The 27,255-nt window shown below is 35.2% G+C and overlaps 1 protein-coding gene across 2 annotated transcripts in view; it reads right to left on the bottom strand.

Annotated features, from left to right (window-relative positions):
* Nucleotides 1-26,997, bottom strand: part of LOC148954717 (uncharacterized) — a 38,684-nt gene extending 11,687 nt beyond the window's left edge. For both annotated transcript variants that reach the window (XM_089086704.1, XM_089086706.1), the window contains exon 1: nt 26,892-26,997. In XM_089086704.1, coding sequence (XP_088942830.1) covers nt 26,892-26,900 — 9 coding nt within the window. In that variant the 5' untranslated portion in view covers nt 26,901-26,997. The remainder of the gene's footprint in view (nt 1-26,891) is intronic.
* Nucleotides 26,998-27,255: the final 258 nt, after the last annotated feature.

Below are 27,255 nucleotides of genomic sequence, written 5' to 3' on the forward strand. Positions count from 1 at the left end.
TGACATTTTAGGGGAATTATAACCTCCTAGGGGTTCCCCTCCCTTCCAATTTTTTTTTTACATCCTCCAAATTTCACTACAGCAGCTCCATTAAGAGTTAAAAATGTGTAAGAAAAAACTTATCAGAACGTCATTTCTGACCTCATATTTCGGGACTTAGAGAAGCAGACGTTTTGAACATCTCATTCTGATATTTTTTACCTAAAATTATTAAATATGTCATTTAGAATGTTACCCTTTTTTTAAAAGTCCTTCCGTGGCCTAAAATGTTTCCTCATTATGACTTTTCTATTTACTAACCTTAGGTACTTCAGCTATTCATGCAAACATCCAACAATAATATCACTATTAAAAGACATTACCGTCACTATAAAAACTAAGACACAACAAAAATATCTATTTTCAAAGCACATTTTCTGATCGACTAATTTAAACGGGTAGAAAATGCGATACAGTTTGAAGACGTTCGTGAAACATTGAATAGTTCTTTTTTCCATAATGACTCTAATAAAATTTGTTTCATCTGTGATGTAAGAATCAGAGCAAATGTTTTTCAGCTAAAGCAGGTAATAAGTTAAAAACTTAATAAATAAATATAATTACTCTCCATTTTTCAAAGACTTCTGACTGTTTTCTAAATCATACCCGGACCTATTCAAGATATAATTTGAGGTATCGGCCCCTTAAAATCCTGATTAATTGCATTTAAACCATGTAAATAAATAACAATATTTAAGGTAAGGTACAAATGGATTGCAAAAACATAAAAATAGGAGGGGATGGAAATGTCAGATAAATTTAGTAACTGTATTTAGTGACTTAATGAGTTTAGACTTATAAATAATGCCTAAATAGACATATTTTTCGCCTTTTCTAAATTTAGGGTAACGAGATGACTTCTTTATTTGAATATTCTCATTTACATGATTGATTTTGAGCCTATTTTTATCTTTCTTTCGACACTGATTTTATTCAAATAGTAATTATAGCTAAACACAGCTATATTGTTCTTAAATAATGCACGAACTATAGACACAAAAATTAACAAACAGAAAACATTTTTTCAGCTAAAGCAGGGAATTAGTTTAAAGCTTAATAAATAAATATAATTACTCTCTATTTTCAAAAACTTCTGACTGTTTTCCAAATCATACCCGGACCTAAACAAGATATAATTTTAGTTATCGGGCCCCCTGAAATCCTGATTATTTGCATTTAAAACATGTAAATAAATAACAATATTTAAGGTATGATACAAATTGATTGCAAAAATATGAAAATAGTGGAGGGGGGGGATGGAAATGTCAGATAGGTTTAGTAACTGTATTTAGTGATTTCATGACTTTAGGCTTATAAATAATGCCTAAAAAGACATATTTTTCGCCTCATGTAAATTTAGGGTAACGAGATGACTTCTTTATTTGAATATTCTTGTTTACATGATTGATTGTGAGCCTATTTTTATTTTTCTTTCGACTCTGATTTTATTCAAATAGTAATTATAGCTAAGCACAGCTACATTGTTTTTAAATAATGCACGAATTATAGACACAGAAATTAACAAAAAGCAAACATTTTTTTAGCTAAAGCAGGGAATAAGTTTAAAACTTAATAAATATATATAATTACTCTCTATTTTTTAAAACTTCTGACTGTTTTCCAAATCATACCCGGACCTATTCAAGATATAATTTGAGGTATCGAACCCCTTAAAATCATGATTATTTGCCTTTAAAACATGTAAATAGATAAAAATATTTAGGGTATGATACAAATGTATTGCAAAAACATAAAAATCGGGGGGGGGTCTTGTAAATCTCAGATAAATTTAGTAACTGTATTTAGTGATTTAATGAGTTTAGGCTTATGAATAATGCCTAAAAAGACATATTTATCGCCTCGTGTAAACTTAGGGTAAAGAGATGACTTCTTTATTTGAATATTCTCGTTTACATGATTGATCTTGAGCCTATTTTTTTATCTTTATTTCGACTTTGATTTTATTCAAATAGTAATTATAGGTAAGCACAGTTACAAACACGATTCATCTGCAAAAATCACTGCTACAAAATTTAATAGCGATGCTTCCATAGGGAGACCATTTTTTTGTTGATAAATTTTTCAGCTAAAGCAGGGAATAGGTTTAACATTTGTAATGGTCACTATCATGACTTCAGTAATTCGTATGAGAGTAATGCAGCAAATTTAGAAATCATGGTAAATGAAATAGAAGAGGACAATCTACGTGAAATGAGAAGGATAATCTTTGATGAAATGGTGAGAAAAGGGGGGGCCCATCAGTTTCTGCAGTGGAAGAGAGTGACAATTATCAAAAAAACAATAAAGATAATGAACATCCTCTCCATTACAAGGAAGATCAGGAGCACAGGGAAGCTCACACAAAAGGAGGTACGATATAGCAGAAAAGAAAGATATAAAGAAAAGACAAAGACAAGATGGATATCTCTACAGAGGGCACTATCATGGGAAAACCCGATGAATTATTTTATGATGCAGATTCAGAATGTCTAAAGTTATTCAATAAAGTTAATAATGTATAATAATGTATGAAACAGATTTTTATATTAATATTCTAAATGTCATTACTTCATTAAAAATATACTATACATAACTTTGTTGTACCTAAAGATAAAGTTTTAATTCGAATCTGTAACCCTAGGATTCAAATTTTCAATTTAGAAGAATTTAAGTGTCCTAAATTTGAAGGGGCTTATCACCGTCCTGAAGAGGAGGTTAGGTTCTTTGCGCAATGAATACCTAGGGAAATACCTGATCGTGATAAGTGCATAAGACATAGTAAAAAGTATTCTATATCATGGGACCCTCGTCTGTGGATGTTTAACAGTGATCTTTAAGTATTATTTTTATGTAAATATGTATTTTTTCAAAATCTTTTTAATTTGTTTAAGCAATAAAGATCTTAAGCCTTACTCGTCTTTATTCTTTAGAATAGTTCATCGCCATGAAAATTATAAATTCAGATTCAGCATTTCAGGGAACACACTTTCAGGTTCAGCAAGTTGGAGAACCCTAAATGGTCAACCCTAAAAAGGTAAGTTAACCCTAAAAGGTTAAATAATTCCTCTGAAATTACAATTTCAGACCCAGCATGTTGGAGAAGTCCATCATTACTTTTCAACTTTATGTAGCCAAAATGGGTATATAGATACTAAATTTACAAGTTTGGCTATCTCATAATGGCTAAGGACGGCAAAAATGTTTATTTCTAGCAAAAATTATAGTTATTTCTAAATAAATGGTACGCAAAAATGGGTTTATAGATACTTAGTTTACAGGTCTGGCTATCTCGTAATGGGTAAGGACAGCTAAAAATGTTTATTTCTAGCAAAAAATATAGTTTAACTAAATAAATGGTACGCAAAAATGGGTTTATAGATCCTTAATTTAGAGGTCTGGCCATTTTGTAATGGATAAGGACTGCTAAAAAATGTTTATTTCTACCCAAAAACATAGTTTATTCTGAACAAATGGTACCCACAAATGGGTTTATATATACTTTTTTTACAGGTCTGGCTATCTCGTAATGGCTAAGGACAGCTAAAAAATGCTTATTTCTACCATAAAATATATTTTAAACAAATGGTACGCAAAAATGGGTTTATAGATCCTTAATTTAGAGGTCTGGTCATCTCGTAATGGCTAAGAACGGCTAAAAATTTGTATTTCTACCAAAAAATAAAATTTATTCTGAACAAATGGTACCCACAAATGGGTTTATAGATACTTTTTTTACAGGTCTGGCTATCTCGTAATGGGTAAGGACAGCTAAAAAATGTTTATTTCTAGCAAAAAATATAGTTAATTATAATAAATGATACGATAAAATGGGTTTATAGGTCCTTAATGTACAGGTCTGGCTATCTTGTAATGACTAAGGAGTGCTAAAAATGTTTATTTCTAGCAAAACGCAGTTTATTCTAAACAAATGGTACCCACAAATGGGTTTATAGATACTTAGTTTAGAGGTCTGGAAATATCGTAATGGCTAAGGACAGCTAAAAATATTCATTTCTACCAAAAATATAGTTTATTCTAAACAAATGATACCCAAAAATGTGTCTATAAATACTTAGTTAGAGGTCTAGCTAACTCGTAATGGCTAAGGACAGCTAAAAATGTTCATTTTTAGCAAAACATATAGTTTATTCTAAACAAATGGTACGCAAAAATGGGTCTTAATTAACAGGTCCGCACTTCGATTGCGAATATTTGCCATGAAGATAAAGCAACCCACTTTAATTCAGAGTTTTTTCAAAGAAGTGAAGAAAAGTTCAAGTTCTCTTCTGAATATTCTCAAAGAAAAAAAAGAAAAAAGTTATACTATGTTTGTGAATATTCACTATGAAGATAACGAGTTTCACTTTAATTCTGAGTTTTCTCGAGGATGTGAAGAAAAGTTCAAGTTCTCATCTGAAGATAAAAAGATCCACTTTAATTCTGAGTTTTCTCAATAAATTGAAGAATAGTTCAAGTTCTCTTCTGAATTTTCACAAAGAAAAAAATAAGTTAGAGATCAATTTTATTTGTTTTTTCTAGATAAAATAAAATGGTTCCACTTCAGTTCCGATTTAACTCAAAGAGGTAAAAAAAATTTAAAGTTCTGTTCTAAATTTCTCGTAAAGGATAGAAAAAGTTATACTTTGATTGTGAATATTCGCCATAAAGATAAATAGTTCCACTTTAGTTCAGAGTTTTCTCAAAGAAGTGCAAAAATTTTCAAGTTCTCTTCTGAATATTCTTAAAGAAGAGAACAAAATTTAGCTCAATTCTGAATTTTATCAAAGAAGAGAAAAAAGTTCCACTTCACTTCTGAATTCTCTCAGATATGAAAAAAAAAATTTCTGTTCTAAATTTCTCCATAGAAGATAGAAAAGAAGTTAAAGTTGAATTCTGTATATTCTTCAGGAAGATAGAAAAAGTTCCACTTTTATTCTGAGTTTACTCAGAGAGGTGAGGAAAAGTACAAATTCTCTCTTCTGAAGATAAATAGTTCCACTTTTAATTCTGAATTTTCTCGAAGAACTGAAGAAAAGTTCAAATTCTCTTCTGAATTTTATCAAATAAAAAAAAGTTAGTTCAATTCTGAATTTTACCAAAGATGAGAAAAAAAATTCCACTTCAGTTCTGAATTTTTTCAGATATGAAAAAAATTTAAAATTTCTGTTGTAAATTTCTCCATAGAGGATAGAAAAGAAGTTACAGTTGAATTCTGTATATTCTCCATGAAGATAAAAAAAGTTCCACTAATTCTGAGTTTTCTCAGGGAGGTAAAGAAAAGTACAAGTTCTCTCTTCTGAAGATAAATAGTTCCGCTTTTAATTTCGAGTTTTCTCGAAAAAGTGAAGAAAAATTCAAGTTCTCTTCTGAATTTTATCAAATCAAAAAAAAGTTACAGTTCAATTCTAAATTTTTCCATAGAAGTTAGAAAAAAGTTATGCCCTTTTTATTTTGAAAGCGATTTTATTGTCTATTATCACAATTATTTTTAAAGAGGTAACAGTTCTGGTACGTAGACAAGATATGATTTATGATGTAGGTGCATCAGCATTCGTGTCTTCTATTTCCCTTTGCTTTCATTTGAATCCTAACACACTTTTAAGCAAGCAACAAACTCTGCAAAAAATAGGTTAGACTGTTTATATATGGCAGCACACCCGCTCAGACTCACAGTCATAGTGAGAGAGACATGCAAAGTCGATGTATGTTTTCTTCATTTTCAAGGTTAATTTAGACTAGGTTACGTGCGCGCACGTCCTTAGCCATTACGAGATAGCCAGGCCTCTAAACTAAGAATCTATAACCCATTTGTGGGTACTTTTGTTTAGAATAAACTATATTTTTGCTAGAAACAAGCATTTTTAGCTGTCCTTAACCATTACGAGTTAGCCAGACCTGTAAATTAAGTATCTATAAACCCATTTTTACGTACCATTTATTTAGAAATAACTGTATTTTTTGCTAGAAATAAACATTTTTACTGTCTTTAGCCATTATGAGATAGCTAAACTTGTAAATTTAGTATCTATATACCCATTTTGGGTACATAAAGTTGAAAAGTAATGACGGACTTCTCCAACATGCTGGATCTGAAGGAATCTGAAGTATAATTTTCATGGCGATGAACTATTCTAAAGAATAAAGACGAGTAAGGCTTAAGATATTTATTGCTTAAACATATTAAAAAGATTTTGAAATAACACGTATTTACATAAAAATAATACTTAAAGATCACTGTTAAACATCCACAGACGAGGGTCCCATGATATAGAATACTTTTTACTATGTCTTATGCACTTATCACGATCAGGTATGTCCCTAGGTATTCATTGCGCGAAGAACCTAACTTCCCCTTCAGGATGGTGATAAGCCCCTTCAAATTTAGGACATTTAAATTCTTCTAAATTGAAAAGTGGAATCCTATGATCACAGTTTCGAATTAAAACTTTATCTGTAGGCTCAAGAAAGTAGTGTATAGTATATTTTTAATGAAGTAATGGTATGAAGAATATTAATTGAAAAATACGTTTCATATATTATTATACATTATTAACTTTATTGAACAACTTTAGAAAGTCTGAATCTGCATCATAAAATAATTCATCGTGTTCTCTCATGATAGTGCCCCTCTAGAAATATCCCTCTTGTCTTTGTCTCTTCTGTATATCTTTCTTTTCTGCTATATCGTACCTCCTTTTGTGTGAGCTTCCCTGTGCTCCTGATCTTCCTTGGAATGGAGAGGATGTCCATTGTCTGTATTGTTTCTTTTGATTATTGTCACTCTCTTCCACTGCAGGAACTGATGAGCCTACCCTTTTTCTTACCATTTCATCAAAGATTATCCTTCTCATTTCACGTAGATTGTCCTCTTCTATTTCATTTAACATGATTTCTAAATTTGCTGCATTACTCTCATACGACTTAGTGAAGTCATAATAGTGACCATTACAAATATTAAACTTATTTATAAACCTAAACTCATTAAATCACTAAATACAGTTACTAAATTTATCTTACCTTTACTTGTCATTTTCATGTTTTAGCAATCCATTTGTATCATACCTTAAATATTGTTATTTATTTACATGTTTTAAATGCAATTAATGAGGATTTTAAGGGGCCGGTACCTCAAATTATATCTTTAATAGGTCAATTCAATTCAATTTATTCGAATAAAAACATAACACAAACATCAATAACAATAAAGATCCTAGAAGAGAACTTGTTAAGGACCAAAAAAAGAAAAAATTAAAGTAACACTGAAAAAAAAGATAGAAGAATAAAACATGGGGAATTAAAGCAAATTGGTTAACAATTGAAAGATTAAATTATATTATCAAGTTTTGTTGCATTTTTGTACAGCTTGCAGAAACTTATGGCTAGTTCGACACTGGAGGGTATTTTGTTCGATTGAATAATAGATTTGTAAATGGAAGATTTCTGGGCAGCACTAGAAATGCATTTAGGAATTATAAAAGGCTTCTTTGGATGAACGGAGACAGTTGGCTTCCGAATTATCAATATTATAATAGGTTAGTAGCTGAGGAGGAAGATTATTGTGGAAAGCAGAGTAAACAAGCGATAAGTCTTGTTATTTGATCAAGTCTCCATTTTGATCAAGTGGAGCTATGCCAAAATCTGAGTACAAATCACGGGTTGGATACAGACGGGGAACCAGAAAAACTGCTTTAATGGCACGGTTTTTGGCAAATTGGAGTTTTTTAGTGAAGGACCGATATGTATTTCCCCAAACTAGTCAGCAATAAGAAAAGTAAGGAAAAGTAAAGGAATAATAGAGGGTAACTAGGATGTCAGGAGGAAGAAAATAATTCACATGGTTAATCATAGCTACTTGTCTCAAAATTACTGCTGTGATTTAAGAAATATGATTAGAGAATGACATCCATGAGTCAATAAATACACCAAGAAACTTCGCAACCTCCGCTTGTGGGAAGATTTCGGAGGAGTACTTGAGACCAAGAGCAAGTTGAATTACGTCTTTGTTGTAGGGAGTTCTGAATAATACTATTTGACTTTTTTTGCTATTAATGGTCATGTTATTTGTAAGGCACAACGCCTGGACTCTGTGCAGAAGGACTTGGGAAGAGGTTATTGCCGATGGTAAATTGGTGCCAGTGATGAAGAAGTTTCTGTCATCAGCAAATAGTACAGGATACACTGAAGGGCCCAGGTCTATAACAAGATCATTGATATATTGGAGAAATAAAATAGGGCCTAGAACGGAGCCTTGCGGGAAACCCCTCCGAACAGGTAAGGGCTGAGAGGATACTCTGCCTAAGCTCACACTGTGTACCCTTCCAGATAGATAAGAATCAAACCAAGAAAGGGGAACACCACGAATACCGTAACTATTTAATTTACCTATTAAAATACTATGATCGACTGTGTCAAAGGCCTTAGAAAAATCCAAAAATAAGCCCAATACGGTTTTTTTAAGGTCGAGTTGTGAGCATATGAACTGTGTGGTGTTAATTAGAAGATGTGAAGTTGAAAACTTCGGCCTAAAGCCGTATTGGTGAGGAGAAATCCAGGAAACGGAGTGCTGACTGTCAAACAGAAAGGGAGAGAGACGTCCAAAGATGATTCTCTCGAGCACTTTGGATATAACAGGAAGTTTTGAGATTGGACGATAATTACCTATCTCAGTTGGATCGCCCTTTTTAAGAACTGGAATAAAAATGGGTGACTTTAGTAAATCAGGGAAAACTCCGTGGGATAAAGATAGGTTGGCAATATGCTTGATGGGCTCGTAAACAAAAGGAGATATGGTCTTCAAGAGCTTATTACTTAATCCAACGCAGTCAGGTGTAAAACTAATAGGGAGAGAGCCGATGATTTGAAGTACCTCATTGCTATCAGTTGGGCAGAAAAACATGGATCTAGAATTGAAGCAAGGGAATACAGCTGTAAGGAGGAGCTTGAGTCACTATCAGGAACGTTAAAAAAATAATTATTAAATGCGACAGGTGCATGTAAAGGATCAATTAATCTACCATTTGTGTCTTTAAGGCGAATAGGTATAGACTTCGATTTTCTATTTTTTGAGAGTATATCATTAATGGTGGACCAAATCTGTTTCAGGTTTCCTTTACAATTAAGAATTTTTGTATAATAATAATTTTTCTTTGCTTCACGGATGATTTTAGTGTATAAGTTTTTTATAATTCTTATAATTTTATAGGTCAATATCACTACTGGTCTTACAGGCCAACTTATATAATTTGGTTTTACGATATGAGGAGACAAAGAGGCTCTGTGACATCCAGGGGCATATAGGGATAGTTTTCCGGTTAGGTATACGAATAGGAAAAGTTGAATGGATAATCTCACTTAGTCTTTGCGCAAAAATATTTGTAGCAGAATTTACCTCTTGACAATTTAAAACATCAGAGCAGTCAGTGGTTCTTAGGCAATCGATAAAATGGGTTATATTTTCAGAGATTTAGTTTCTAGTAGGTGTTTTGATATTAATTCTAGAGCGTAGAGGTAGTGGTTGCGAAGGTAGTGACAAGAAAATAGGAAAATGGTCTGACAGATCCCAAAATATTTTATTTGATGACAGGTCATTTCCCAGGGAAGTGGATACAAAAATGTTATCAATTAATGTTGAAGCTGATCTCACAGGATCAACTCTACAGGGGAAAAAATTGTGGGTAGAAAACCACTCGCGGTTACCGATTAAAAAAAATGTCAGATTCAATATTTTTACCAAGATTGAGTAGGTTACAATTAAATTCCCCAAGAACTATTGCTTTTTTATGGGGTAGATTAATAAAATTAGAGAAATCATCAAACAGATTAAAAAAACATGAGGTCGGAAATGGAGAAGGTTTATAAAATAAGGAGAGTATATAGGAATTTTGGCCGATAATGTTACTATGTTAACAATTATTGATTTATTTTTGTAGAGAACATAGATTCGCACTCTGATATCCCGGTAAAATTTAAATTCGAACGGATGTAAAGTGAGATACCCCTACAACACTTTTTCAATTTCCTGGGCATATGGATTATTTGGTAATCAGGGAGTAAAAACCACTAGTGTCATCATTATCGGAAAGCCATGTCTCTGTTAATCCTGTAACGTCAAAAGGGCAGACACCATTGAATGAAATTAAATGTTTAAACTTGAGCCACTTTAGCGGATGCTTCTGATGTTGAAACAAAGAACATTAAGGGAATTATTATTTACTAGTTTTGGCTTCAAATTGGTAGCAAAATCGAGAATATCAAGGTATTTACAACTAGCATGAGTTAAGGTACCATTGGGGCTGCTTATAAGGATGGAATGCTGATTGCTTTCTATATCGGAATAATTAAAAGTAATGTTATTAGAAAGGGATAAATTAGTTAAAAACGAAAAGTCACACATTAATTGGTCGTCAGGCATTCTTGTTGAGTATCTTCTCGCTTGGGATTTGCTTTGAACATCATCCTCGCCCGAAGAGACTTCGTGAGAGGTCGTCAATGTCTGTGTTACTGTGTTAGTCGGCTTTTTCTTGTTTTTTTTTTGTTTTGCTATGGCTTCGTGCTTCTACCATCGTTTCAGGTGCTGGTGATTCTTTCAAATTTCTGGGGGACTTGGTAACAGTTGGGATCATAGGAAATATTGAGTTAGAATGGCATTCCATGCCTTCTATGAAGGATAAAAGTTGGACCGTAGCTTTTTGTCAGATTTCCTCTCCTATGAGCGTAGTAATGGCTTTTTTTAAGGATATTTTTCAGTTCAACTGGTTCACTGCCAACCTCGATAAGATGGGAAATTGCGAGGTATATGGCTAACCTTTGCCATTCTTGATTATAATGATGAATAACTTGTGGATGTGATAAAACTGGAAGATGGGAAGAGGAAGGCTGCGATTTGGCCTCAAGTTGAGGAAATTGAGTGGACCATTGGGTAAATGAAAAGCTTTTATCTATTGGGAGTGGGACCTTTTTCCTCTGGTTCTTTGAAACTTCAGTTTGGCTATTTAAGGGTCGACTTGGAGTTGTTAGTCTAGGGATTGTAGCGGCTACGACGGAGTAGGGCAAGTTCAATCTCACAGAGGTTCCGAGGATCTTGGCTCTCTTGTGATATGCCGGACAAAGTTGATTCTCAAGTGCCGTGTGCCCCTTATTATTACTATCTTTACAGTAGGCGTCTTTCTCGGTGCAATTTTCTATAACGTTGCTAGGTTTACCACATTTTCGACATGATTGGAGTGACTGTTTACAATTATTTTGCTATGACCATGAGCTAGGAAAATTGTGAATTGTAGGGGCTTTGGTTTATAGGACTTCTGGAGAAGGGCTATACCATGCAAAAAAAACTTCTCTTTGCAAAATGTTTATGCATACAATGAGCACTGGGTGACTGGGTAAAAGATTACCATAATTTTCAAGCTGAGTCTTGTGGCTGTTGTTGGTTGGACGGGATGACCCGAAGAATCAATTAGTTCAGCTGTAAATTCCTCTTTTGGTATACCGGAGTCAACTCCATAAACCACGTATTTATCTGACTTTTCCACTTCTTTTGAAGTGGCAAAGATTTTGGAACCCTCAACGATTAGTTCCTTGGACCTTGAAAGGACTGAATCCGCGGCCTTGTGAGAGGTAAAATAAAGATCTATCAGACTGTCTTTCAGGAAAACTACTTCAAAAGTTGAGTTAGCTAGTAAAAACATAAACTTTCTAATATCCATTAACCGATATCTAGTAAAGGGTTGACCATTGGTTTTCTTGATGGTCACAATGTAACAGTATGGCTGATCTAAAGAGCTAGGTAGCGATTAAATTGCTTGGGAATCATCAAGCAGTGATATGATCTCGGGTTGGGGTTCTTCAGGGGTACTTTTAGCTTGAAGGATGTTTAGGGCTTATATCCCCTTAAGATGTATGGTTGATTTAGACATAAAAGTCGGAGGGGTTCTAGTTAGGTTTCTTTTTAAGGTCAGGAGAGGTGAGACATCTATGTCTTTTTCAGGAGGTTCTTTTGTGTCAGACATGAGCCATTTGGAACTAAAAATCTCACCTCCTATTTCTTTCACTGTTCAGGACTATAATACAAATCCTATAATCGAATTAACAAGAACCAAGGTTACTTATATCACTTAGGAAAGTCCTGGGACATGCACGGTCTGTAAATGTTCAAGTTACACACGGGGAATTTCGACTGACAAAAAATATTTGATAATACTAGGTAAAAAGTTACAGAATAAGATGTTCAAAGCATCTGCTTGTTTAAGTCCCGCAAGATGAGGTCAGATGTGACGTTCTGATAAATTTTTTCTTACACATTTTTAACTTCTAATGGAGCCTCTATATTGAAAATTGGGGGGCGTCAAAAAAAATTTGGAAGGGAGGGGACCCCTAGGAGGTTACAGTTCCCCTAAAATGTCAATTAATCTCTGACGTTTCCCTTGTTCTGGCAACTGTGCACAGATACATTTAAAACTTGCCATCCTCTCAGACTTATCTTTACGCGCTTTTAACTCTTTTATTCCCTTTAATAAAATTCAATCGGAAATATGAATAATATCTAGCTTTGTTTCATCCCCTATGAAACTTCTACTTCAAGAATATTCGATAGTCAGATAAGAGGATTTTATAAACAAAGTGTGATATAACAGTTACGTAAATCCATGCTAATAAATTTTCCAGAAGTCTGCTCTGATGTCAGCTTGTTATCCCAGTAATTCTAACCGGTGACTGGCCTAGAAAGAGGCACGTAATTTTGTACCAGTTGTATTCACTGAGCGTGTTGCGTCACTCCCGTTAGTAGGTCTATGCCCATATATGACTCCTGGTAGAATTTCCTGCTCCCTCCCAACTAACAGCCATCCCTTCCATAAAATAATTTAATGCCTCTTGGACATATCTTACATCCCTTGCCCTTAATCTCTGGGGTATGTTTCAACCCCAAAAGCCTTGTTATATGATATATAGACTATTTTGAATAGACTGGCTATCTCAAAATTTCTATTAGACGTATTTTGGGACAATACGGCGTGTGTGTAGGGGTGAGAGGGTTGCTGCCCTCTGATCACTTTGACTATTAAAAAGAGCACTAGAGCGTCTGATTACCAATCCAATGAGCCCTCTTTGTAGTTTATATGACCAAACTGTCTATAAAAACTCCATATGTCCACAGGGCACAACTTACAACCCTTGCCCTAAGGGCTGGTAGGATTTGTTTTCCTCAAAGACATAATTTCCAGACCTTTCTGATAGGCTTAAAAAATAGCTATATAAAAATTTTGATTGGAAGTATTTGGGGAAATGATAGGCGTGGAGGGAGACATTTGACCTTTGATCACTTTTTACTAATGAAAAAGGCACTAGTCCTCTCAATTTCCAATCGAAAGAGCCCTTTTTGAAGCTTCTATAACAAAAATTTCTATTGAAAACATTATATACCCCAAGGGCATAACTTACGACCCTTGTCATGAGGGTTATGGGGGGAGGGTTGTCAACCTCAAACAAATAATTTACAGACCTTTCAACTAAGTTGAATGAAATGACCATATCAAAATGTTTATCTGAAATATTTTGGGAAATGATGGGCCCGGGGGAGGGGGGGATGGATTCTCCCTCCGATTACTTTCGACTATTAAAAACGGCAATAGCCTTCTCAGTTTTCATTAGGAAAAGCCCTTTTTGAAGTTTTTACGACAGAACTTTCTATATGACATTGTATGCCCCACGGCATAACTTACAACCTTGGCCCTGATGGCTGTTGGGGGTTGTGATACTTAAAAACATACTTTCGAACCCTTCAACTACGTTTAACATAGTTGCTATATCAAAAGTTGATCGGAAGTGTTTTGGAAAATAATGGGTATGGTGGGTATTCACCCTCCGATCGCTTTTTACTATTAATAAGGGCACTAGCCCTCTCAATTCCCAATGGAATGAGTCCTCTTCGAAGTTTAGATAGTGGTCCTCAGGGTGATTTTGCTGCAACAGAGGGAGCTGTGTGCAAGCCCATCTCTCGCCTAAAACCTAAACAATCTTTTGGGATTGACGAGATCAGCGCACTCCATCTAAAAAGTGGTGGGCCCGCTCTCATTAGTCACGTAATTCTTCTGATGCAGATTATCCTCATTCAGGGCAATGTCCCAACCACTTTCTCAATTGGAGATCTTACGCCAGTTCCTAAAAAAGGAAAAATTACCATGCAATGCTCCTCTTCCCGTTCAATCACGATTGCTACTTCTCTTTGCAAGTGATTTGAACTTTTATTCGTAGATGAGTTTGAGAAACTGTATTGCAGTCCACCAAGACAAATCGGTTCCCAACGCGGTATTGGTTGTGCCTAAGCTCTCCATGTCGTTGCATATGCACTCCTGGATGCACACAAATCAGAAGAAAGCCTATCGATCAGTGGCTTAGACCTGCAGAGAGCGTTTGATTCATTGATTTATGCGTTTAAGTTGCTAAACTCAGTTAAAAGAGGAATGAACTCAAATATCATTCGGGCTTTCCTTGATATTTACTCTCGCGTTCGCGTGCGACTCAAGCTCCCTGCCGATAAAGGCCTTCCGCCAGCCCCCAGTTAGCTTTGATACCAGTCCGTAAAGGTGCCCTCCAGGAGGCAGTTTTACCCCCCCCCCCAATTTCTTCAACAACTACATTATTGAGCCTCAAGACAGCTGTCCTTCATCATGCATTCTCAGTTCTATTGACGCCTCCCTAGTATGCTATGCTGATGACACGCTAAATCTCAGCTGGACGCTTAAGCAACATTCAGAAATATTCTCATGTCTGCAGTCGAATTACGAGAAAGTCGGTCTGAGATTTAACTCCCTTTACAATTGGAAGAATGACCCTCCTACTAATGTCACACTAGGTGATTGCTCAGTAAAACCAGTTGATACAATATTGTATCTGGGGCTGCCAATAGGTACCTCATTACAGCATACCCACTCCCTCCTGATATCACATCTTGAACGGCGAATTTCCACCTCATATGCTTTGATCGTTAAATCCACTCTGAGATTTAACCGTCCACTACTGGCAAATATTTAAAACCTTACCGCTCTGCCACACATATTATATGTGACCCCTTTTTGAATATTATTGGCAAACCATAAAAAGTCTAAAATCCGCTCTTTGTTTTTCTGTTTTGCCAAGTACCTACTAAAATTGCCACCATGGACAAAAAATAGTTTTCTGATTCAGCGCTACAACCTAGCTGACCCAAATCTGGCTGTCGAGATACTTATTAGCCGGCAAAAAAAAAACCAGCAATTATAAAGCACGATTGGGCAAGTTTGCTTGTTTAATTTCCCCTCTTGTTTCCTTTTTTTTTCTTTTTTTTTCTTTTTTTCTCCTTTCAGAAGTTGTTGTCCTTGCTGCTATTTTCGAAAAAGTTGTTGTTTCTGTTGTAATTTTTGAGTATGTAATCTTTCTGTTTCCTCTTTTTGTACTATTTTGTATACTATTTAAAATAGTTGTTGCTTTTGTTGTCATTTTTTAGGATGTTTTCTTTTTATTTCCTCTTTTTGCACTATTTTGTATACTCTGTCATTGTACATTTACTGTATAGGACGGGTTTTTAATATATTATTATTATTATTATTTTTACTATTATTATTATTACGATTATTATTGGATGTGTTTGGGGAATGGGTAGGCTTGAGAGGGGCGTTAGTTGCCCTCAAATCACTTTTGACTATTAAATAGGGCAATAGCGCTTTCAATTTCCAATCGAATGAGCGCTTTCTGAAGTTTCTACTACAACGCTTTCTATAAAACCTTATATGCCCCAAGGGCATAACTTACAACCCTTGCACTGAGGGCTGTGGGGGAGTGTCATTCTCAAAGACTTAATTTCCAGATTTTTTAACTACGTTGAAAAAAGGGATATCTCCAAATTTTTATTGGCTGTTTTCAGGAAATAGTGGGCGTGGGAGGTGTGTTAGTTTCTCTAAAATCACTTTTGACTATTAAAAAGGGCACTAGCTCAAAATTTTCGAAGCTTCTATTACAACGCTCTATAAAAACCTTATATGCCCCAGGGCATAACTTACAGCCCTTGCCCTTAGAGGTGCGTGGGCGGGGGGGGGGGGGGGTTGAGCATCCTCAAAGACATAATATCCAAAAATTTCAACTACGTTGACAAAGAATGGTTATCTCAAAATTTTGATTGGAGGTGTTAGGGGAAACTGTGGGCGTGAGAGGGAGGTTTGTTGCCCTCCAATCCGTTTCGTCCAGCCTATTAAAAAGGGCACTAGCTCTTTAATTTTTCCAATTGGATGAGCCTTTTTTGAAGTTTCTATGACAACATTATCTATAAAAAGCCTTATATGCCCCCAGGGAATAACTTAAAACCTTAGAGGCTCTGGGGGCTCTGGGGGTAGTTTCATCCTCAAAGACCTAATTTCCAGAACTTTGATCTATGTTGAACAAAATGGCTATCTCAAAATTTTGATTGGATGTTTTTGGGGAAATGGTGAGCTTGAAAGGGGGGCTAGTTGCCCTCCAATTACTTTCGACTATTAAAATAGGCACTAGCCCTTTCAATTTCCAATCTAAACAGCCCTTTTTGAAGCCTCTACGAAAACACTTTCTATAAAAGCTTTATATGTCCCCAGGGTATAACTTACAACCCTGAGCCCTGAGGAGTTTAAGGGGGTTAGACATTCTCAAAATCATAATTTCCAGAACTTTCAACTAAAAATGGCTATCTCAAAATTTTAATTGAACATGTTTGGGGAAAAGGTGGGCGTGAAAAGGGGGTTAGTAGCTCTCAATTCACTTTTGACTATTAAAAAGGGCACTAGCCCTTTCCATTTCAAATTGAATGAGCCTCTTTTGAAATTTCTACGACAACACTTTCTATAAAAACCTTAAATGCTTCCAGGGTATAACTTACAGCCCTTCCCTGAGGACTCTGAGGGGATTGTCATCCTAAAAGACATAATTTCCAGAACTTTCGGCTACGTTGAAAAAAAATGACTATCTCAAAATTTTGATTGGATGTGTATGGATAAATGATGGGAGTGGAAGGGGTGTTAATTACCTTTATCACTTTCTACTGCTAAAAAGGGCACTAGCCATTTCAGTTTTCAATCGAATGAGCCTCTTTTGAAGTTTCTACGACAACGTTTTCTATGAAAACCATATAGCCTACACCCCCAGGGCATAACTTACAACCCTTCCGCTTTTGGATGTGTGGGGGGGGATCCTGTCCTCAAAGTTCTAATTTTCAGAACTTTCAACTACTTTGAACAAAATGGCCATCTCAAAATATTGATTAGATGGGTTTGGGGAAAAGGTGGGCGTGAGAGGGGGGTTAGTTGCCCTCCAATCACTTTCAACTACTAAAAAGGGCACTAACCCTTCGAATTTCCAATCGAATGAACCTTTTTTGAAGTTTCTACGACAACGGTTTCTATAAAAATCATATATGCCCCCAGAGCATAACTTACAACCCTTACCCTGAGGGCTGTGGGGGAGTGCTCTCCTCATCTGGAAATCAACTACGCCGAAGAAAATGGCTATCTCAAAATTTTGATTGGATGTGTTTGGGTAAATGGTGGGCGTGGAAGGGGTGTTAGTTGCCTTCCCATCCCTTTCGATTGTTAAAAAGGGCACTAGCCATTCCAATTTCCAATCGAATGAACCCTTTTCGAAGTTTCTACGACAACCCTTTCGATACGAAGTGCCGTGGTCTGGAACAAAAAATAAATAATACGTTGTGCCAACATCGTTCATGTTAATTTAATCGAAAAAAAAAATTCAAGTGAATTTACTGAAAAAAATTGTGCATTGTCATTTTAATATACATATGCTGATATTTATTCCTTAAAATCCTTATTAATCTTTGTTTTCTTAAAGTTATAACTGAAAACATTTAAAAGAATTTTTTTTAGTAAAGTACAAATTGTATTCTGGCTTTTAGAAAGCATAGAGTTTAGTACCCTACTCAGATTAATTTCTACTCGTTTTGTGTTTGACTTTTTTTAATTTCTGTTTGTTTTGGGTTTCATTTATTTATTGATACTGATTTGTTGTAGTTGTATGATTGTTAGATTATTTGATTGTATTTTTGTTCATTTTTGGTTCAATGGAGTTCTTTACTTTAAAAAAAAAACTTATTTTGTGCAAAAAGTTTTTTTTATTAATTTCTGTTCGTTTTATATTGACATAGTCTTTTTCAGGGAGAAAGACTGAGCTTCTTCCTAGTCTGAACAACCATCCCTTTCATAAAAACCTTTAATGCCCCCTGGGCATAACTTACAACCCTGGTCCCTAATCTCTGGGGTTTGTTTCAACCCCAAAAGCCTTGTTATATGATATTTAGACTATTTTGAATAGAATGGCTAAATCAAAATTTCATTAGACGCATTTCGGGACAATATGACGTGTGTGTAGGGGTGAGAGGGTAGCTGCCTTTTGATCACTTTGTATCTTAAAAAGAATACTAGAGTGTCTGATTACCAATCCAATGAGCCCCCTTTGAAGTTTGTGTAACCACACTTTCTATAAAAACCCTATACGTCCCCAGGGCACAACTTACAACCCTTGCCCTGAGGGCTGGGGGATTTATTATCCTTAAAGACATAATTTCCAGACCTTTCTGATAGGCTTAACAAAATGGCTACATCAAAAGTTTGATTGGAAGTGTTTGGGGAAATGATAGGCGTGGAGGAAGACATTTACCTTCTGATCACTTTCGACTAATAAAAAATGCACTACTCCTCTCAATTTCCAATCAAATGAGCCCTTTTTAAGTATCTACGACAAAACTTTCTATAAAAGCCTTATTTGCCCCCAAGGCATAACTTACATCCTTTGCCCTGAGGGTTGGGGGGGGGGGGGTTCATTTTAAAAGACCTAATTTCCAGAACTTTCAATTACGTTGAACAAAACGAATATTTCAAAATTTTGATTGGATGTGTTTGAGAAAAAGTTGGGCGTGGGAAGGGGGGTAGTTGCTCTTCAATCACTTCCGACTATTAAAAATTGCTCTAGCCCTTTCGATTTCAAATCAAATGGGCCCTTTTTGAAGTTTCTACGACAGCTCATTCTATAAAAACCTCGTATGCCCCTAGGGCATAATTAGCAACCCTTGCCCTGAGGGCTTAGAGGGGTTGTCATCCATAAATACCTAATTTCCAGAACTTTCAACTACGTTGAAAAAAAATGGCTATCTCAAAATTTTAATTGTATGTGTTTGGGGAAATTGTGGGCGTGAGAGGGGGATTAGTTGCCCTCCAATTACTTTTTACTATTAAAAAGGGCACTAGCCATTTCAATTTCCAATCGAATAAGCCCTTTTTGAAGTTTCTACGGCAGCGCTTTCTATATAAACCTTATATACCCCAGGGCATAGCTTACAACCCTTGTCCTGAGGGCTGTGGGGGGGGGATGTCATTGTCAAAGACCTAGTTTCCAGAAATTTCAACTAAGTTGAACAAAATGGCTATCTCAAAATTTTTATTGGATGTGTTTAGGGAAAAGGTGGGCGCTAGAGGGTTAGTTGCCCTCCAATCCCTTTCGACTGTTAAAAAGGGCACTAGCCCTTTGAATTTCTAATCGAATGAGCCTTTTTTGAAGTTCCTACGACAAAGCTTTCTATAAAAACGTTATATACCCCCAGGGCATAACTTACAACCCTTGCCCTAAAGGCTGTGGGAGGAGTGTCGTCCTCAAAAACATAATCTCTATCTGGATATCAACAAAGCTGAACAAAATGGCTGTCTCAAAATTTTGATTGGATGTGTTTGGGGAAATGGTGGGCGTGAAAGGGGTGTTAGCTGCCTTCCAATCATTTTCAACTATTAAAATGGGCACGAGCCACTCCAATTTCCAATCGAATGAGCCCTTTTCCAAGTTTCTACGACAAATCCTTCGATATGAAGTGCCCTGGTATGGAAAAAAACAATACATTGTGCCAGCATCGTTCTTTACTTAGGCAGCGCGATTGCGCTGCCTATGATTTACGAACTTTTTTATTAGTAATAAATATACGTAACTTACGAATTAAATTACGTAACAGACTTCTATATTCATATATTTTTATTACATATATTAAGGGGGTTCGGCCTCTTAGTCAATACCTCGCTCTTTACGCTAAAGTTTGAATTTTTTCTAATTCTTTAAGAATGATCCTTAATCACAAAGGCCGCTTAATAGACTAAATAGCTCTTATGAAAGTACCAAAAAACCTTTAGCGTAAAGAGCGAGGTATTGACTTGGGGGCGAACTCAATCATATGCGTAATAGTTTCTGTTCGTATTAAGTTTTGAGGTTGAAAAGTTTTCAGTTGAAAAGCTTTTCAGTTGAAAACATGTATTTTTTTTTATTTAGTTTCTGATCGTTTTTTTAAATAATGCTGGGAAATCTGGCACCCCCTTCATAGCAATATCCCTTCCCCATTGAAAATGTCCTCCATGGATAGATCCTTCCACGTAACCTCCGATCCACCTGTCCACTACTAGAAAAATTTCCCCCTGAAAACGTCTGTATACTTCCCAATAACCAATACTATATGTAAACATTGGGCAAAGTTCGAAACTTGCAGCCCAATCTCCGGGGACTGTGGGGAATTAAGTCATCCTCAAAGACATAGTTACTGTAATTTTCAACCATGCTGAAGATAATGGCTATCTCAAAATTTAGATCGTGTGACTTTGGAAAAAATGAGCGTGGGGGGTGGGGGTCTAGTTACCCTCCATTTTTTGATCACTTAAAAAGGGCACTAGAAATTTTAATTTCCGTTGGAATGAGTCCTCCCGCGATATACCAGGATCACTGGGTCGATACGATCACCCCTGGGGAAAAAACAACAAATAAATACACATCCGTGATCTTTCTTCTGGCTTAAAATACAGAATTTCCACGTTTTTGGAGATAGGAGCTTGAAACTTCTACAGTAGGGTACTTTGATAGGCTAAATTTGATCGTGTGATTTTCATTCTGTGTTTTTTAGGGGGTGAAAATTTTCTCAGGTGCGTAAATTTTTATGGGTAGGACTGAACTTGATGACGTTTATATATTTGAAATCAGCATAAAAATCTGATTTTTAATGTATCAGTTGGTATCAAATTCCGTTTGTTACCACGAACTGTTCGACAAAATTGAAAAATCCAAAATTGCTAAGATTTTCAGGAATAAACATGTTTTAAACGGTTATTCTACTTTTCCGAATCTGATATCACTAATTATATATTCATACCTTCTATCTTTTAAATACATTTTTTTTTAATGGGAAGCAAATAATTATTTGCTGATTCTTCAATTCTAAATCTTGTTTAAAGAAACCAAACAGGTTGCTTCAAAGCGGATCACCACAGTTTTATTTTGTAATCATTTTTTTGTATTTTCCTACAAAATAAAATGAAAAGGATAACTTTTGACAAATCGGTGACTGTTTGAAATAGTAGGCAAATTTGCCTTTTCAATAAATAGAATTGAAATAGAATACTTGAAATAGAAATAGAATTTGAAATAGATCTTGAAATAGAATAGTAAATTTACCTTTTAAAGTAAATTAAATTAAAAGTCACAAAGCCATTATTCAAAGAATTTAATTTCCTTTTTCGTTTTTTTTCAAAAAAACGAAACGTGTGTTTTTTTTCTAAAAAACGATTGTTATCCTTTTTTCTTACTAGATGTACATTTTTTGAAAAATAAAAACCAAACTGCACACAATATACGTCGTTTTCAGAACAATGCAAATGAAACTCATCTGATTTAGAGGGTATAAGAGGTTGAAGGGGTAGCTTCAGTCTTAGTTGTGATACCTTTATTTATGAATCTTGATTAACCTTGATGTTATGTTGTTGCTAAATTTAAGGAATAAACACACTGCACGAAACAATAATCGTTTTCAGTAAAGCGCTGATTTCATTTGTTATTGTGCAACTTGCTGTTCAAACATTTGCAAAATATTGTGCAAATCATTGAGCATTGACTGGAATTCCCCTTGCGTATTAACTCACACAGTCTTTGGAAGACATTAGATAAAAAAAACAAATTTCTTCAACTTAAGTAAGGAGCAACATTAAAAATTAAAACGAAGAGATCTTATTACATAAATGAATGGACCCTCATCAATACCTCACTTTTTACGCTAAAGTTTTTGAAGTACTTTTAAAAGAGCTCCTTATTGTTCTAATTAAGTAAACATTGTGTTTCAGGAGTCCTTCTTAGAGAACTAGGACAAAATTCCAATTTTGTTGTAAACAGTGAGGAGTTGAAGAGGGGGCAGCCCCCTTCATATGCTTAATAATTTCTGTCCGTTTTAATGTTGCTCCTTACTTTCAGTTAAAAAAACTTGTTTTTTAATTAACTTTTTATCGTTTTTTAAGTAATGTCAGGCAATTTGGCCTAACTTCCACGGAGAAATCCCCCTCTTAACGGAAATATCCTTTGGACAATTCAATTCCAGTTAAAATTTACACCAGACAATTACTCTCAATAACTCCACGCGTAAAATTGAGACGGAAAAGAGAAAGCAAGACCTATAAAGAGAATTTTGTATAGCAATTCTGGCAAATTCCCTCAGTGTAGAATTCCCCTGACAAGTTCATCCCTTGGAAACTTCTCTACCCATGGGATATTCCCTCGTTGCAAAAATTCCCCAGCAGAAAATTCCTCCCCTCCTCACCGGAAAATCTGTGCATATTTCACAATAAAAAATACTATGCGTAAACAATGGCAAAATTTTGTAACTTAAAGACCTTTCCCCTTGAGCTAGAGGGGGGGGGGTCATATTATCTCCAGAGACATTGTTATTGTATCTCTCAACTATGCTGAACAAAATGACTATCTCAAAACTTTGATTGGAGGATTGTCGGAAAAAAGGGCTAGGGGAGGGGTTCTAGTTGCCCTCCAATCTTTTTGGCCACGTAAAAATGCACTAGAACTTTTAATTTTCGTTCAAATGAGGCCTCTACTTAGATTCTAGGACAACTGGGTCGAAACAATCACCCCCGAGAATATATATATATATATATATATATATATATATATATATATATATATATATATATATATATATATATATATATATATATATATATATATATACTGCTTATGCTATTAAGGCTAACTCTATGAAAATTGCCACTGAGTGAGGAATCAAGGAAAAGGCTATTGCTGTAGTAACTGAAAATGGAGCAAATGTAGTTCGGGTCGCAAAGGATGCTGCACCCCAAGTAGGTACAGGATGGAAACATGTTTTGTGCTTCGCAAATACTCTAAATTTGATTGTGGGGGGTGCTATCAATGATACTGGTGAATTGTTGCCTCTCGTCCAAAAGGCTAGAAATATTGTCAGTTTTTTCAGACGTAGTGTTGTAGCTACCGACAAGTTGCGCCAGGTTCAAAATTCATATCTCTGTTGGTATTGTTTTTATCAAAAAACTAAAACCTGGTGTGATCACTCGATGTAATTCGCTTCTCAATATGTTGTGTAGTCTACAAGATTTGAAAGAGTCGGTAACAAGCTCGCTCGAACTTCTCGGTAAAGTGGATCTCATGCTCACTGATAGTGAGTGGAGTGTTATTCCAAATGTGATTGCGGTGCTTACACCCTTGGAAGAGGCAAATATTGAGGTCTCTTCTGAAAGCTCCATCTCGATCTCGAAACTCCTGCCTTTGTCTAAAATTTTGAGACGCCACCTTGTTCAGGTAGATTTTGGTGGATTCTCAGATGTGGCTGATGAGCTTCTAAATTCTTTGCTGAATAAAATGCATTTTAGGTTTCTAGGCCTATGTCAAGTCACACCCTTCGCAATTGCCACATATCTTGACCCGCGTTTCAAGAATATGTATATTTCACCTGACGATCTTTTACAAGTTGAAAGTAAAATTGCAAACGAGATAGATTTGGCCTTACTGGCTGCTGAATCTCGATCAGAAAATACAAGTACCATCGCAGTCCCTGCGATGCAGTCGTATAAGAATGAGCCAGTGTGTGGGGTTCACCCAAGAAGTCCTTAAAGTCAATGCAGGACATGCTTCGACAGCAGCCAAACATATCATGGCTCTGCAAACTTTCAATATGGAACTAATAATTTCGAGAGAAACTTGTCCACTCAAGTGGTGGAAGTATCATGCTATGGGGTCCCAAAAATACCTTTACGAAGTTGCAATGAAATTCATGCCTGTGCCCGCTACTAATGCCCTTTCTGAAAGTGTGTTTTCCAAGGCTGATCAGATTATCACTGAATGGCGGAACCGACTCTCACGGAAAAACATTAACATGCTGCTGTTTTCGAATAGCCAGTAGTTTATTTTTCTCTTTTCCTGAGCCCGATTAATTCCAAATCTGGGTTTTTATTATATTCATTAATGAAATCAAAGTTTATTTTTATTGTTTGATTTTATCTTATTTGAATTCAAAAAAAAGTTAGGTACTTGTTAAGAATCCAGTAGTCACACGATAAGTCAAGTTTCGTTAATGCTAATGAAATAAAACAAAATAGGATGAAAATAGGATGGGTGAGGTTAAAGCATAGCATATATTAAATACGTAACCTAACCTTTTATCCCCCCTAAACCCCAAAAAACTTAAGTTTAAATATAGTTCTCAGAGTGAGAAACCCTTTGTTTATATAGCGTTTCATATAAGTACCGGGTAATGCCAATCTATTCTTGCAATACAATTCTCGTGTGACTACTGGATTGTTAACAAATACCAAAAAATATACAAAATGCCCTTTAGTTACCGTTTGCGTTACTAAACTTCGACAAATTCATGAGATAGCAAAACACTGATCCGAAATATCGATATCGATATATCGAATATGGAAAGCAAAAATATCATATATATATATATATATATATATATATATATATATATATATATATATATATATATATATATATATATATATATATATATATATATATATATATATATATATATATATATATATATATATATATATATAGAGATAGATATAGATATTATGAATAATGGAAATAAAAAGATTTCAAACTCCTATCTGCAAAAATGTGGAATTTTCTTCTTTTTTTTGCCGGAAGAAAGATCACAATGCGTGTTTATTTGCTTGTTTTTTTTTTCTCCCCGAGGGTGATCGTTTGGACCCAGTTGTCAAAGAATATCGGAAGAGGGCTCATTTGAACGGAAATTAAAAGTTCTAGTGCATTTTTACGTGACCTAAAAGATTGAAGGACAACTAGAACCCTCCCTTAGCCCTTTTTTCCCAAAATTCTCCGATCAAAGTTTTGAGATAGTCAAAGTTTTGAGATGTTCATCATAGTTGAGAGGTCCAAAAACAATGTCTTTAGATATAACATGAACCCTCTCCCCCTAGCTCAAGGGGAAAGGTCTTTAAGTTATAAAATTTGGCTATTGTTTACTCATAATATTTGTTATTGGGAAATATTCATAGATTGTCGGGTGGGGGACGAATTTTCTGCTGGGGAATTCTCGCCACGGGGGAATATCCCATGGGTAGAGAAGTTTCCAGGGGATGAACTTGTCAGGGGAATTGTACTCTGAGGGAATTTGTCAGAATTGCTATGCAAAATTATCTTTATTTGTCTTGCTTTCTCTTTTCCGTCTCAATTTTACGCGTGGAGTTGTGTAGAGTAATTGTCCGGTGTAAATTTTAACCGGAATTGAATTGTCCAAAGGATATTTCCGTTAAGAGGGGTATTTCTCCGTGGAAATTGGGACAGATTGCCTGAATTTTCTTCAAAAACGATAAGAAATTAAATTGTTTAATTGTTGAAAAACTTCATTGTTTTCTAGATATTAAATTAAAAATTTTAAATAAAAGTTATACGTAAAGAAGACCTAGGAATTTAAGCTAATGCCTTGATTTTGCAGTGAGTAAACACCAATATTATTTTTACACTTCTTTTTAATTATTAGATAATAGAGATTTTTTAATTTAAAAACAAAACATTTTTTTACGAATTGACTATTCCGGTAACTATGTTAGGTTGCGTAATACGGCATGCCATAATAACTATTACTGCTACTACTAGGACTAATACTACTGCTATTGCAACTGAAATTGCGACGACAACTGCTAATACTACTATTACCTGCCAACTGCTGCACTGAATGCGCACGCTAATTTGGGTAAATATTTACCAAATCATATTATTGAGTTACAGCTAAAGTGAATATACCACTCTATGCCTTTTTTTATGCTCTTTATGAATATAATAATAATTTTTGTCAGAAACGAGTTTTAGCCCCCACCCCTATATATACCAATTCAGGGCATTTATTTGCACATTAGGGGGCTAGGGGACCGTTTAAACTTCTCTCATTTACATCAGAAATAAAATTACCCCCACCCCCCTAAAAATTTGTACGTTCTTTACTCCCTCCCATCTATCCTCAAACATTTGCCCTTCCGTTGAATTTCTAGTTCCCTTTAAAGAGTTCCTTATGTTCTATTATCCATGCTGAGACAACTTCTGTTTTGTTTTCCCCTAGATAAATGACTAAAAATCGTAATTTTGGTTATATGTTTCTTTCATCTATAAAATGTGGCCGAAAAACCTTTCTTTTATTGTAGCCCTAGAAAGTAGGACCAAACCACATTTTTCGTAGAGCTTATTGTTTTATATACGGTAGGTAAAATGAGTAGGTAAAATTACTCTTAGACAATGTCCCTGGAAAACATTTTAAAAGTACTCCCTAGCCTTGCAAATGCTTCCTTTTCAGAGCAAAACTTGAATTTTTTTCAACTGGAGAAAGATTCCCTGCGTTTTTGCTATTCGCTTAATTACATCTTCATTGGATCTACCATAATAATTAATGATACTACCCATGTAAGGAGTATGTTGTTTATACTTTTAGAAAATTTTCGTTAATATTACTTTAAGAAACTGGGAAACATGAAAAGACTTACCATAAGCATAATGTTTTATTACGTCCTTAGCAAGGAATAACCATAAAACTACCACAAGGGCCTCTTATATTCTTTTCGTGAGCCAGTTTTTTGTGACTAGTTTTTAATTTATAAAACTACTTTTGGATTACAAAATTTCCAATTACAAAATAGGCATGGAAACATATGCCTATATTCCAGTTTTCATATACAACAGCTTGTCTTAAAACAAGTTTAAAATTTAACAGGATCGTGTCTTGACCCGAAAACTCTGTTCAGCAAAGACAAGCTATTTTATGAGTCAATGGGGCAACGTTCACAGGGAGGGTGAGGGGAAGGGGGGGTAATCAACCCCTCACTTTGAAATCTCAAGTTTTCCTGAGGT

Source organism: Artemia sp. Qi Xiang Cuo, chromosome 3 (genome assembly GCF_049724085.1).
Source record: "Artemia sp. Qi Xiang Cuo chromosome 3, ASM4972408v1, whole genome shotgun sequence".
NCBI lineage: Eukaryota > Metazoa > Arthropoda > Branchiopoda > Anostraca > Artemiidae > Artemia > Artemia sp. Qi Xiang Cuo.